The 13,830-nt window shown below is 32.0% G+C and overlaps 1 protein-coding gene across 1 annotated transcript in view; it reads right to left on the bottom strand.

Annotated features, from left to right (window-relative positions):
- The window catches only part of LOC109596030 (atypical protein kinase C-like), a 43,953-nt gene that overhangs the window by 19,535 nt on the left and 10,588 nt on the right, over window positions 1-13,830 (bottom strand). The window contains exons 3-4 of the mRNA XM_049962032.1: window positions 9,660-10,147; window positions 7,824-8,039 (exon numbers count right to left, since the gene is read on the bottom strand). Coding sequence (XP_049817989.1) covers window positions 7,824-8,039; window positions 9,660-9,969 — 526 coding nt within the window. The 5' untranslated portion in view covers window positions 9,970-10,147. The remainder of the gene's footprint in view (window positions 1-7,823; window positions 8,040-9,659; window positions 10,148-13,830) is intronic.

The following is a 13,830-nucleotide window of genomic DNA, read 5'->3' as shown; positions in this document are numbered from 1 at the left end:
TAAGGACCCCATACATTGTACGACTATAAATAATTATCTAATTAAAACTCAAGGTACGTAAGGCACGATACGGATTGCCTACAATCTGCACACGTTCATGAAGAAATTAATTATAAAAATTGCACACACATACCCTGAGTAAATTATAGTAATTAATGTGGTGATTTATTTAACAGGCAAAACAAGTATAAGCCATGCATCGTGATAGTGCTTATATGTAATATTATTACGTGCCCGCCAGTTAATGTTAAAAGGGCAGATTTAAGAGATTTTTGAAGAAAAAACGCAAACAGGCAGTTTCCTTGATTAATAATTTAATGCCATTGCGGTCAAGTAAAGCAAGATACTCAAAACAATTTACTATGCAGAGAGTTTGGTTTTGGTAATGTAATTAAACGCTCACCAGTAACAAGATTTCAAACGGTGTAACACGTGACCCAGACGAAATTTATCTTTAATGTCTGCTCTATATTCTAAACCAGGTTGCACGTATTTCGACTAGATGTTGTAAACCTGCACGAATGTTTTATTATAAGTGCAACATTTTTGTTTATTAATTAAATGATGGCCTACTAGAAACCTTAATAATACAATTTAATGAGTCATCATAATAGATAACTGTTCGAAATTCTAGTAAAATGATAATTTATTACCTTAAAAATGCCAAATATTTATTAATAAATATATTATTAATTATGAGTAATCAACAGATACATTTTAGTAAAATATTTCGTAAAATATAAAAAGAAAATTAATTATATCTAAAAAGAATTTAAGTCAAATTTATTATCAAGGGATATATACAAAATTAAATTAAACTTTTTAAATTGTTTTATAATTTTTTTAATAAGTAAAATCAGTAAAAATATGTTTCGATAGATTGATAAAAAAGTAATTTGATAATAAATATATTTCAAATAAATTAATTCCGAAAATGTAAACAAAAGTCTTAAAATAGAAATTTTGACTAAATATATTTTTACTCTAGGACATAAAGATACAAACTTACAGCAAACACAAAAAAAGTACTCAACCTTAGTACCAAACGTCCGTAAGGATACCTCTATGAGATGCTGTTAAGAATGATTTCGAAAATGTCGAGTGCACACTGGGTTGCCTGAACGAAACAGTTTTGTTGAGCTCTTTATTAAAATAAAAATTTCTGGTTTTAAATTAAATTGTGTTACAAAGTTATATTAACAAACTTAAAAATAATTGACGAAAAACATATCCTATATAAAATAATAATAATAATAACAATAATAATATATTAAAAAGGAAATTTTATTTAATAAAGAGAGTTAAATAAAAACTTATATTCGATACAGTCGTCGATTACTGTAATTTTAATTTAATAATTTATTAGTGGAATTACAAAGTATATTATAAATAAAATATTTTGATAATATGACAATCAATTTAGAGTAATTAGATAACGCTATTATTATTAACAAAAAATGTTTTTGACGTAACTGTGTTTTACTAGTTTGATAACAAATTTCAACAAAATTCATTAATTACTCGAGGGCATTGTATTTCAGATGTAACGATTTCACATGTAACGATAATTTATTGTAATAGTTTTATTTATCAAATATAAATTCATAAAGTACAAATGTAAATTAATATGCATGCATGATAAAATTATATTTTCTATTAAAATAAAAATGTTTCTAGTTTTATTAAGAGTAGAAATTTAATTAAACCTTTGAATATTATATTACACAATTGTATTTTGTTAATAACAGTAAATCAATAACTCATGAATTTCGCATTAAAATGTTTATTTAGTGGTTTTTAATATTGTATTCAGCAATTCCACCATTAATTACATCAAACATATTGAATTCTTAAAAGCCCTTATGTTCCGGAACACGATATATTAACAACTTCATAGACTTTTTACGGAGATTCCAATTTCGGTTCAGGGAATTCCAGCGTGAAGATAAGATAAACGTCTTTCTAATATGGACATAAAAGAAGAGTCATGGCACCTTTACGGACGCCAACTACCGGCATTTGCCACCGTATCAGACCGACCGACTCGAGGATCCAGTTAAAAATCAGCAAATTTTATGATTTATCCCTCCTGATTTTGAGCCTGTGAGACGGCACAAAGAACGGTTTAGAGCTTCATAACTCAACCGAGATGTTTGTTAGATAATTAGGAAGGTGAATATTAGTAGTAGAATTAAATGGCAATTTTTAGCATATTTTTTATTATATTGACAAAAATTTCAGAATAAGCGATGTATATAATAAAGTTGGATGAAACAGATGTCACTCTTTCATAAAAATTATAGTTTTGTAATTTAACTACGCAGATTTATCACAAAGATCAGCAAAATATTTCACAGCTTTAAAATTTCATGTTATTTGCTGTTTCCTATAAAAGAATGCCATATGGTTCTTCCGCGACATAAAACCTTCCAAACTAAAATGCCAGTCAACATTTTATATTCCATGTATCCCGAACTCGACACAAGGTGGACGGCTCGACTTAATAAGGACGTCTTCTCGCTGATTTATTGCTGGAAAACTGAAACAATGAGGCTGCGCTCGCAACAAACAAATTTATTTGTACCTACGCTAGTCGTGATGTTAAGACGGCGAAAAATCACGGGACGATTTACGAGGACGACAAGGCGACTCGAAAAATTATTACGGGTATATAAATAGACTGGGATGCGCTTGTTTCAGTTCCTCATTACTCGGGTCTTCGTTATAATTAATAGGTTTAGACAGTGACTCGCAGGACAATTCCTTCAGGAAGCTGCACTGCCTACTGAAGTGCCGCCGACACAATTCAATTACGCAAATGTTTATTCATTTATTATTGTGATGAACTTAGTGGCGGTGTTTAAGGAGAACCGCAGAAATGCAATGTGATCGAGAATGAAAGATAAGGGATATTATGGAAGAATGCCAGAAAATCTCTTACTGGAAATTTGAGACTTTTATCTAATAGAGTCAAAGTAATTATTATTTAGAAGGCAGTTATCTAAATTTATTAAGTTTTACCAAACAAATTTAAGATAATGATGTGAATCTTCTTTCCTAAAAGGAGAGACCATAACAAATTATGTACAGCATCTATTACAAAATATAAAAAAGATTAACACATTAATTTTATTAAAACTATTACATTAAATTACATATCATTGAAAAAAGTATATGAGAATTTCGATTGCTGACTTAACACATTAGTTTTCACAATTTAATGCTTGTCAGATAATATTTAAAATTGAACGTTTTATTAGATAACAGACAGATAGCACATGATTCCTCCTAAAGTCACATCTGAGGACATTTTAAGAAAAAGATTTAAGAAAAAAAAATTTCTTAAACTTTAATGAGTTCAAGACTATTATCTACCATATATCATACAAATTAATGGATGAAAGGAGAATATGATGTCCAATCAAGTTTTTAATAAATATATGTGCGGGCACGTGGCTTCGACTATAGAATGCAGCTCCTCTTATATAATCCAAATCTATACCAATTGATAGAGATGTGTCTGTATTTTAATACCACGAGCGGTATTTTTGTGGAACGGTCGCTTGGAGGGCACAATTTTTGTGGAACCAGTATTCCCATCTCTACCAATTGGAATTGAAAAATATCATGAAAGATTTTTTTGTATTTCACTTGAAAAAATTCATTGGAAATGTGAAAGACATTAAAAAACAAATAAATATTTATTAAAAACACACCTATTAAAAAAATACATGCAATAAGAAAACAACAACAACACAAGTTTATTTTTAAAATCATTTTCTATCAATTAAAATCCCAGAAACAGTCCATTTGCCTTCACGAAACACACATAAAACACGTACAACGCACCAAACATTAAAATCATCAGTTAAAATTAATTAAAAAAACAGAACAAGCAAACCGGATCGTGTTTTAATTAAAAATGAGTTTTTACAATTTGACAAAACTGAATTTATGAATTGGTGGAATTTTTACGTGTATTTAATTTAACAGTGTGTTTTCGTATTTGCCAAAACTGTTCGATTGTGAACGTGTTATTAAAAACTACAATGAATATAAACATATAACTTCGTATTTCGATAAAATTATTTGTTTAAAAAAAACAATTCACGGTATATTGTATCAAGTTCCACAGAAATTTATCACTTCTTCATTATCATGTACTAAAAAAAATCATCTTTGCTGCATCAGAAGCAGTTTCAAAGTTACAGAGCAACACAAAGTTGTATGTTTAATATGGTGTTAATGGATAATGTAATATTTTTGAAACTATGAAATTGTTTCACCATAATTAAATTTGTCACACATTCCAAACAGGCTAACTTCAAAACTAATAAAATATGTCCTGACTAAAAACTTAACTTCCCATCTCATATCATGACCAAGTTCGGCTTTAAACCAGCAAAGGACACCGAAAACTTTTGCAACGCAGCCAGATTGGCTTTCAAAGCAAGATGACATGGCTGTAAACATCGTCCATTCTCTCAGATAACTTTTCGAAACGCCCAGAACTAAATTAGCGAACAGCGAAAAAGTTTCGTCTGCAACGTTCTGAATAATCGGCCGAGTTTCGCGGATGACGTCTTCAAAATGTCGGCATGATTAAAAATTACTCTTCGCCACACTTAATATCAGATACATGATAACATTAATGTAATTCGAAGTGGATATTTCTCAAAGGTCAGAAGGCGGAAGGCAAATAGAAAAAAGCTTTACAAATTTAATTCTAAGCTTTGTGATAAATTAAATAAGTTGCAAGACTGGATGGTAATAAAGTGTGAAAAATCGAGTTTTAAGAAGCAAAAGTTTACATAAAAATTGAAACAAACCACTTCATTATTTCGAAAAAGAGTATAAAAAACATTGCCCCATATTAAACAATTTTATTACGGCTATTGGAGTAACACCACGAGAAGTTAGCTCATTTAAATGTGCATAAAAATTGCTCGTTAGCAGAGAATTTATGAGACATGGTTAATTAGATATTCCTTCTGGGTGGCAGATTACTTGGAATTATTAATAAAGAACATTTTGCTTTTAGTTAATGTCACAGAGCCCAGTTGAGTAAAACTTAACTTCATTAAACAATTACAATAAGCATAACAAAGACCAAACATTTCATTTCAAGTTTTCAAGTTTTTAGTAATACAAAAGGAAAAACATTACCAAATTAATGACCGATAGAAGTTCCTTTGCTATGTTCGGCAAAATTAACCGGAACTCAAACTTTAATACCTGGGGATGTTTAAAAATGATTTAGACAACAGTTGCACTTAATAATCAAACTGCTTGGCTACGATTGGCTTCTTTGTTGCGGAAAAGTGCCTCTTTTGAATGTGCATAAAAATTGCTATCTAATAGCACTTACTCTGGTGGTTAGAATTTATAAATAAGTTGTGGCAAATCATTAAGTTTGTAGACTCTCGGTTCGTAATCTCAAAGTATTTGTAGAAGACAATTTATACGTAATGATACCGTGTTAGAATTTAAAACTTCAGTTAAATGTCTTAAGTGATTGACACTGATCCTAAATGTACAGATGAGGTATTTCCAAAGTGCAATTTATTGACAGTATAAAATGTTAAATTGCAACATTCTCGTTACAAAAAAGTTAGGTTTATTGGATAGAAACTGCACAATAGAACTCTGACCTAATTTACCGAAATAGATCTGATCTGCTCTTGGTGCCGCTTTTAGAGAGAAAAAAGTAGTCGAATCTCATTCCACGGGAGTGGCCATTCAGTTTTGTCGCAGCGACAAAGTCGGCACATAACTCAATTTCCCGTTGCGCCGAGTACAATCGGACCGGAGTGCCGTTGACAGTGCCAGAAAGTCAGGGAGGCGAACCATCCGGACTGAATGCCGTCCAAACTATGGGCACCGTCAATTACGTTGCCGAACTAAAATTCGCGGCACTAACAGTGATTGATAGTTGTGGGGGTGATTAAATGAACGAGACCGAAAGCGTGTTTTAAATTATGACTCGACCGTGCCTGGAAATAATATTTTGCGTAATTTTTTTATGGTTTCTGTGGGGATGATTAACAGCCTCAAAAAATCTTCAGGCAACAATATTACACTATCAAGTTTAACGAGAACGTGAAACAAAGTTTGGTTATCCAAAGGAGTCAATTTATCCAGGAACTTTCGCAAAAGAAAAACAACCCTCAGAGATTGCCACACGGCTGGAACTGTCTTATTTCTCACAAAACGTATATACTTAAGATTCACGCAGGTTAATTGATATAGTTTCCTTCAAGTAAGTGGAACTCATCCAATACGTATCCCGAAAGGCCGCATTGGAACGTGGTGAAGAAAAAGGTTTTTTATCGGTGAATGGCATGCGATGGAACAATTACGAATACATGCGTGTAAACAATTTCCATTATGGCACTGGAACACATTTGTAACTATTAATAGTAGCTGCATTTCCTTAATGGCTTTGATAAATATTGAGAGGTCTGTAATTTTTAACTATTTAACCGATAAGGAATCAGGTGTAGCCGATGCCATTAACTAAAATGTACATGCATATGGTACGTGTTTACTTTAGAAGATTGGGTAGAAGTTTAAATTTAAAGGAAAACTTTGGTACAAGACAATAAACATTGCAAAATTACTGTAACTAGGTGTGATAAATTTCTGAACATAATACTCATGCGAAAACTTTCCGCTTCCATTATTGGAGATTTTATTAAGCGAGTTAAGGTCTTCTCCTCGCACGCACACTTCATGAAAACTTAATTCCTTCAGGGATCCCAAACACAAACTCCAACTCCACTAATATGCAGTCTAAACAGATTTCGCGTTAAAGCTCATAATCAAAATACAAACTGAGGCAAGACGCAATTTTCTCAGACGTTGGCTAAGCCGCTTTCCATCGAAAATTTCACTATTAAACTAGGAAACAATTTATGTAAACATGATTTTAAGTAAGTTTTCTTATTACTTGTTGTAATTAAACAGCTTTGACTGGAAAATTATTCCATTTAAACTTTGGAAAATTTACTTTGACAAGACGAGGAAAATTATGGACTATTGAACTAATTGGCCCTGGGAGAATAACCTTTGTGAAAGAACGAAATACCTTTTAAATTATTTCCTTTATTCATTGGATTTATGTTAATAAAATTTTAAACCAGCAATTTGTACCTTGTTTAAATTTATCATCTTCACATTCTTACTCCCTAAAACTTTATTCACCGTCGAATAAAGTATTTATACTATACATTTTTGACACATCTGTATATAATGCATTATATTTCGTTATTGTCACATTTTGATGATGATCAGTTTTAAATATTCATTTTAACGATGTTACGTAAGTAGAGTAGAACATAATATCTTCATACACATTATGAACTAGATAAACTGTGAAATTTTATTGATCTAAGTAATTCAACGATATTATATACGTTGAAATAAAATAAACTTCTACAGTTTAGATAGAAGATCACGTATAGTTGATACCTTTAGTTACATAATTCATAATTATTTATTCAGTACATGCAATTCTAAATTATGAAAGAAAAATGATTACACTTATATTTCATAACGTATTACAACTGAAAAACGCAGTTGTCATATAAACTCTGGTTTATCACCCATCAAATATCAAATTGTTAAAAATAATATTGACGAAAATAAAATGCAATTCAATTAAAAATTCTTTAATAATTAAAATAAAATTGATCAATTCTTTGCTAACATAAAACACCTTACAAAATGCACCATGCTATTAACAATAAAAAAGTAAAAAATCGCCATGCAAAAATGCACTAAAACGAAAACATCGAAGGAAAGGCACAACATCCATCACCAACCTGTCGCGTATCCCGGCTCGGAGCTGGAATCGTCGTCGGAGAACGAGAGTTGCTGCTGGTGATGGTACTCGATGTAGGCGTGATGGTGATGGTGAAAGTGATGGGGCACGGCGTACTCGACGGCGGTGTGCCGGCTACCGACCCTCGTCAGCGTGTTGCCGGCCGACAGGGTACCGCCGCCGGGGCCGCGACTGCCGTGTGCCGCACACAGGATGCCTGTAAGTGGGGCCGTGTGTGGAGGCGGCAAGCTATTGGCGGCTAAATGGGGAGCAGGAACGTCCGAGGCGGCAACTATCGAACTATGAACTTGTTGCGGTACTATTCTATGTTGATTGTTTTTTTAAGTACAATGAATTTTAATTTTAAATATTTTGGCGATCGATCATGAGAAAGAAGTTGGAAGCCAATTTATTAATGTTAGGAATGTAATGGTACTAAGAGGTCGTTCCTTGTAAGCTTTAATGAAGAAGCTGAATTTCTAAACTGATATTTTAAAGCAAGTTGAAAACCGTTTTGTTCATTTATTTAAAGAAACAAAAATCTTTTCAATTCCAAGGATCTTCATTAAAGTTCTGTTTAACTTTAAAGTTATTAATGAAAATTTAAAGTGGTGCTATAGCAAAATGGATTGTTCGATGTAGTTAATCATTATGATAATAGCTCTAAGCTTAATAATACAACTTCTACGTATATTTTATACATAATAATAAAGTGCGACAGCCAAGTGATTAAATTAAAAGAATCCATGCTATTTTGCTATATTAATTTAAAGTTTTATTTTATGTACTTCTCTTATCCTATTCTTTTTAAATTGTAATTAAATATATTTTTCTTATCATAAGGGTTCGAATGTACAATATTTTCTAATAAATGTTCATTTTAAAAATTGCTTTCAAGACAAAGAGCAGTTAATTTTCTTTTTAATTATTTGTATGTTGTACTTATATTAAAATTGCACAAATAAGCGTATTACATCCAAAAAAATTGGTATGAAATTGTAAATTAATTAAAAAACTGTCGACAGTGTTCGTATACATAAAATAAATTAAAGCTCAAATACATTCACTGGCTTTACAAACTCATCGTCTCTGTCATGCGAAAAACGAACAAAAAGATATTAAATATGAAAATTACAAAACAGGGGCACATAAATAGAAATGTATCTAAATCAACATTTGTAATTCCGGAGAACGAAAATTCAGAATAATATTGTAAACTTAAGAAAATAATAATCCGTGCCTTAATAAAATATATAAAATAAATACGTATTATGTAAACTATTATTAGTTTAAATCGTTATTTTTATTTAAATTGAAATTTTTAAGTTAATTATTTTGTAACGTTAATAATAATGTTTTTGTTACTTGTTATTTATTTAAGATAATTATAAATATAAAATAAATAACAAAAATTCAAGTTTCAAGAATGAAAATGATTTTGCCCAACTTCATCAAACTACAATAAAAAGTGTAAAAATGAGATGAAAAAGTCAATAATATTCTTTATCTAATAAATTGCTGTACATTTAGGGCATTAAATATATGTTACAAATCAATTGAAAACAAAAAATAAGAAATAAAGGGATAGTACAATTTTTATATATATATATATATATATATATATATATATATATATATATATATTCAAGGTAAATATTCATCATCATAATCGTTGATTAAAACATCACCTTCAATTTGTTACTACTTGTTATCCATTCTAAACATACGAATCAACCATAGACATTACCAATTCCATCAAGAACACTCCTTCAACTGATAAATAGTTGCCAAGCCCTCGGACCTTCGTATAACCCCTTCACACAATCAATTCTAGTACCTGCCAATGCTCCCTGCGGTCCCATCGACCCCAGATCCAGCGAGGGCCTCCTGCTCAGCTGCGAGTGCAGATCTTCGAATTCAGCAACCATCGGCACGTTATTGTTGGGCGCCATCGCCATCGGATATGCCTGCGTCACGACCGGCGCCCGTTCCTCGACAGTGATTGGTATCTGCGGTTGTTGCTGCTGTTGTTGCTGATGGTTCTGCTGCTGATGGCTGGCATGACCTGAACTATTCTGTTGCTGGTTTCTTCTGGGGCTCCGGCCGCGGTCCGAGACCGTGGTAGCGCTCCAGTAGCCCCACGCCATACCGATTTGAGTATCGTTCGATTTATGGGGGGCAGTTGAGTGAGTTGGGGATCTACAGTCGGGTTTTTAGCATAGGTGTGCTTTTAACGCGCGCATTTTTTCTATCGTTTTACTTGGATTAGTTGTTTGTTAGTGGTTAGGGTTTTTTGGATTGAAATGATTGTTAAATCCGGCGAATCTGCAATGGAAAGGATAAAACAATAAGGGGTAAAATCACTACAGGTATTTTTGCCAATAATTTCTACAGATGGTGATTATATTATTGAGTTGATTTACCGTTAAGTGCAAATTTTTTCAATTAAAAATACTGTAAAAAGTTCATTAAGAGGATTTCCGTAAAAGGTTTATTGATTTTTAAAACAACGATAAGAAAGGTCAAATAAGCCGATTTAGCTCTTTTTTACAACATAAAAATTATTCAAAATTTAAGCATTTATACACTCATTGTACTCATTTAAGTACAGTGTGGCCTATTTAAGATGGAAATGACTTGTCATATCATGTCCATTGTACCTATTTTGGTTCACAAAAATAATGTATATTAAAGTCTATGGGAATAAATTAAAAGTCACATTTTACTAATAAATTAATTTTTTCCGATCAATTAATTCAGGGAATATATTAAAAAAAAACATATTAGAATGTTATATATTAAAATATCTTTAAATATGGTGACATTAGTGAACATAATTTAGAGGACAAAATTGAATTTGTGGTCTTATTAGCACTAAGAAATACACTTAATTAGTTGTTAGTTGATAAGAAGAAATAAATTAATGAATCAGTATCTCATAATCTGAGGAACTAATTAATTCCTCAGCTATACGTAAGGAGGTTATTGGAGAGTTTTTATCTCAAACAGGCCACACTAAATGTTCTGTAACTGATGTCAAAAAACAACTCAACGTTTATGAAAAAGACTGCCCCAGAAAAATGTCAATAAGTCGCGCATCCACCATATTTGTGAGAGAGAATGTTCCTTAAATATTTAAGAGCAATTGGGATTACAGGATTAGTCATTTGTCCAACGGGCAATTTTTCATGATCCGTTGTTTTTTGTTGATACATTCCCTCAATCAAGGTCCGCGTTCCGAGCATTAAAAATCATTGCACATTAACCGGACATTTTTAAAAGGGCAGTAAAGAATGCCGACAATCGTTATCATCCATCAAATAAAATTTATGGAACGATATTTCAACGTCAAAATAATGCCAACAAAATTCGGGTTCGTGCAGTTTTGGCGGGATTAAATTTTTTGTACCACTCGTAACTCTAGTCCATAACATTTTTCATATTGTTGTCGTTTCGCAAATAAAGAGCGACATCGAAATTCGACTTTTCTCGAGCAGGAAACGTCAAGTGTAAGAGATAAATGTGGTCGCGCGTGTATTAATGAGCCGGCTGCTGTATTTTACGTTAAGGAAATGTAGTATCGTCCGAACATAACGTCAGAAAAATTATCATTCCCGGTGGAACTCATTCCGTCGGCGAGGCGAAGCCCTTTTCGTTCTAGATGTTTCCGGTTATCCAAATGTCCTATCCAAACATTTTATTATCGTCATTCTTTCGAGGAAACGGGTACAGAACAAAAAGGTGTAATGTGCGAGAACTAGGACGCGTCAAAACCGTAAAACTTCACCGTAAAACACCGGCTGGATATTTACATTTGACCCGACGCTATCATTATTTAGGCGATGTAAAATTCAAAGCGATACAGAAATCGACTAAAACATGTTTTCAACCGAGAAATATCTTTCCGTAATTTTTCGTGTGAGATACTCCATTGTTGTGGTTTCTTATTTATTATTGTTCCCTAAGAGACATATTTGATAACGATCAACAATAACGAAGGTATATCCATCTGTCCAGTTTTTATTGAAATTTAATTGCTAACTAATATATCTACAGTTTCAAATAACAAAGCAGACCTAAAAATATCTTTATTAGTCGTTATTATGTGATCTTATCTATGTAAATCCTTCCAAGAGATACTCAAGACTATTTAACTCGAACTTTGAGGCTGCAAATTCTTTTTCTTCAAATAAATCTATCCCGGATTAGTTGAGGCTTGTACTTTACAACATTATCCTGGTGGAAAATCTTTGTTAAGGGTAAATAATTTTTGCCAATTGTGTAATCGCATTTATCAAATGAATCAAACAATCTATTCTGGGCAAAAGCAGATCAATAGATAAAAATTAAACTTTTAAAATAGATTTACTATTTAAATTATTGATTTAAACTAAAATAAATCAAGCAAGCCAGAATTTTGTATAATTGTAAACTTAACAGTGTCGAATATAAATTTAATCGGTGTCCTTTCCTCCGAAAAATTCGGCCTTTAATTAATTTCCTTTCGATTTTGAGCGATCACATTTTTTGTCTGCCTAATTATCCAATCTCCGTCTGGTTTATTAATTAACTTAATTATATTGTAAAAACGAATTTATTAATTATACATACAAGTTCGTGCGGAAGAATGCAATTATAATACAGTGGTAGATCGTTTATCTGAAAGTATTACGCGATCGTGAACCGTTTTTGTCGCCAGTTTTTACTCAAACATTGTGCAAAATAATTATAAGTAATTAGGAAATTAGTGTTTTAACAAAATAATGAATTACGTAGGAGAAAAGTAACAAGATATAGAAAATACAATTTGGGTGGTTCAGCTGGGAATCGCAACTTTCCTCGCTTGATCTAATTTAGAGCAAGATGGATTAATTGATTAAAGATTGAAATAAATTAAATAATTAAGTAAATTTATTATTTTAATTTAATGTAAATATAAAATTCTCCTAAAAATCACTGTGAATATTTAACTATAAATAGGTTAATTACAAACATTTCAAATCATTGGGAAAATTAATTATGATCAGCAATAATATGGTTAATATACTAAATTAACATAATATAAAATTAATTAAACATAGTAATTATAAAAACCAAGCACAATTACAACTACAGAAACATCACAAAACAATATATGGAATGAATAAAAATTGTAAGATCTACCTCTAAATGAAAGTGGCTTAGGTCATGAAAACCCTCAATAAATCATCAAGTATTTCGAAAATTCAACCTTAACAAAAAACCTAGTGTGTCCGACTCAAAGAATTAGCAAAAATACCTGTTGTTTAACTTAAACTACAATTTAAACATTAAATAACGAGTTTCACCTGGCAATTTTTTCAGTCGCCTCCAACAATTATTCGCACGAAACGGCCGACCGAAGGGAAACGTTTCGCCAACGCACTGTACATCAACAGTAGAACAGGGCAACGCACGACTCCAAAATCTGCTCAAGAACCGAACGAAAAAAATCGGAAGTTGACACAAAAAACGGATCCTAACTACAGAACCGGGACTGTCTACCTATTGAAAAGGAGGTTAAGTTTTTCAGGTGAATTTCAGGCAGTCTCACTGGCCAACCACACTGACTGAAGGATATGCCAGCAGCATTGCGGACGCTGTTGCCAAACCGACTGGGGCAACCTGCGACGATCCTGCGAACCGGAGGACTGGCGCAGGGTTTCGGAGACGCGACCGAGGGAATTTTCCGCTCCCGCACGAAAACCACACTCCAGTCGTGGGAGGGAATTCGCACTTTTACCTTGTGCACTGCTGCTTTAATAATTTAAAATTTGGAATCAAAAGGACAAGAAGAAGTGTTTATGAAATTACTGTTATTAAACTGAAACAATTTGTTTCAAGATTACACATAAATTTTCTATGAAATTTTATTTTGTAATATTAATAATTGAAAAGCATTTTTTTTACTTTTTTAGTACTTTCTAGAATAAATACCACCAAATGTATCCAGCACGAATTATCCAATTTACCTGAAATATTAATGTTTT

Source organism: Aethina tumida, chromosome 1, assembly GCF_024364675.1.
Source record: "Aethina tumida isolate Nest 87 chromosome 1, icAetTumi1.1, whole genome shotgun sequence".
Taxonomy (NCBI): domain Eukaryota; kingdom Metazoa; phylum Arthropoda; class Insecta; order Coleoptera; family Nitidulidae; genus Aethina; species Aethina tumida.
This window is presented reverse-complemented; position numbering and strand designations above follow the sequence as displayed.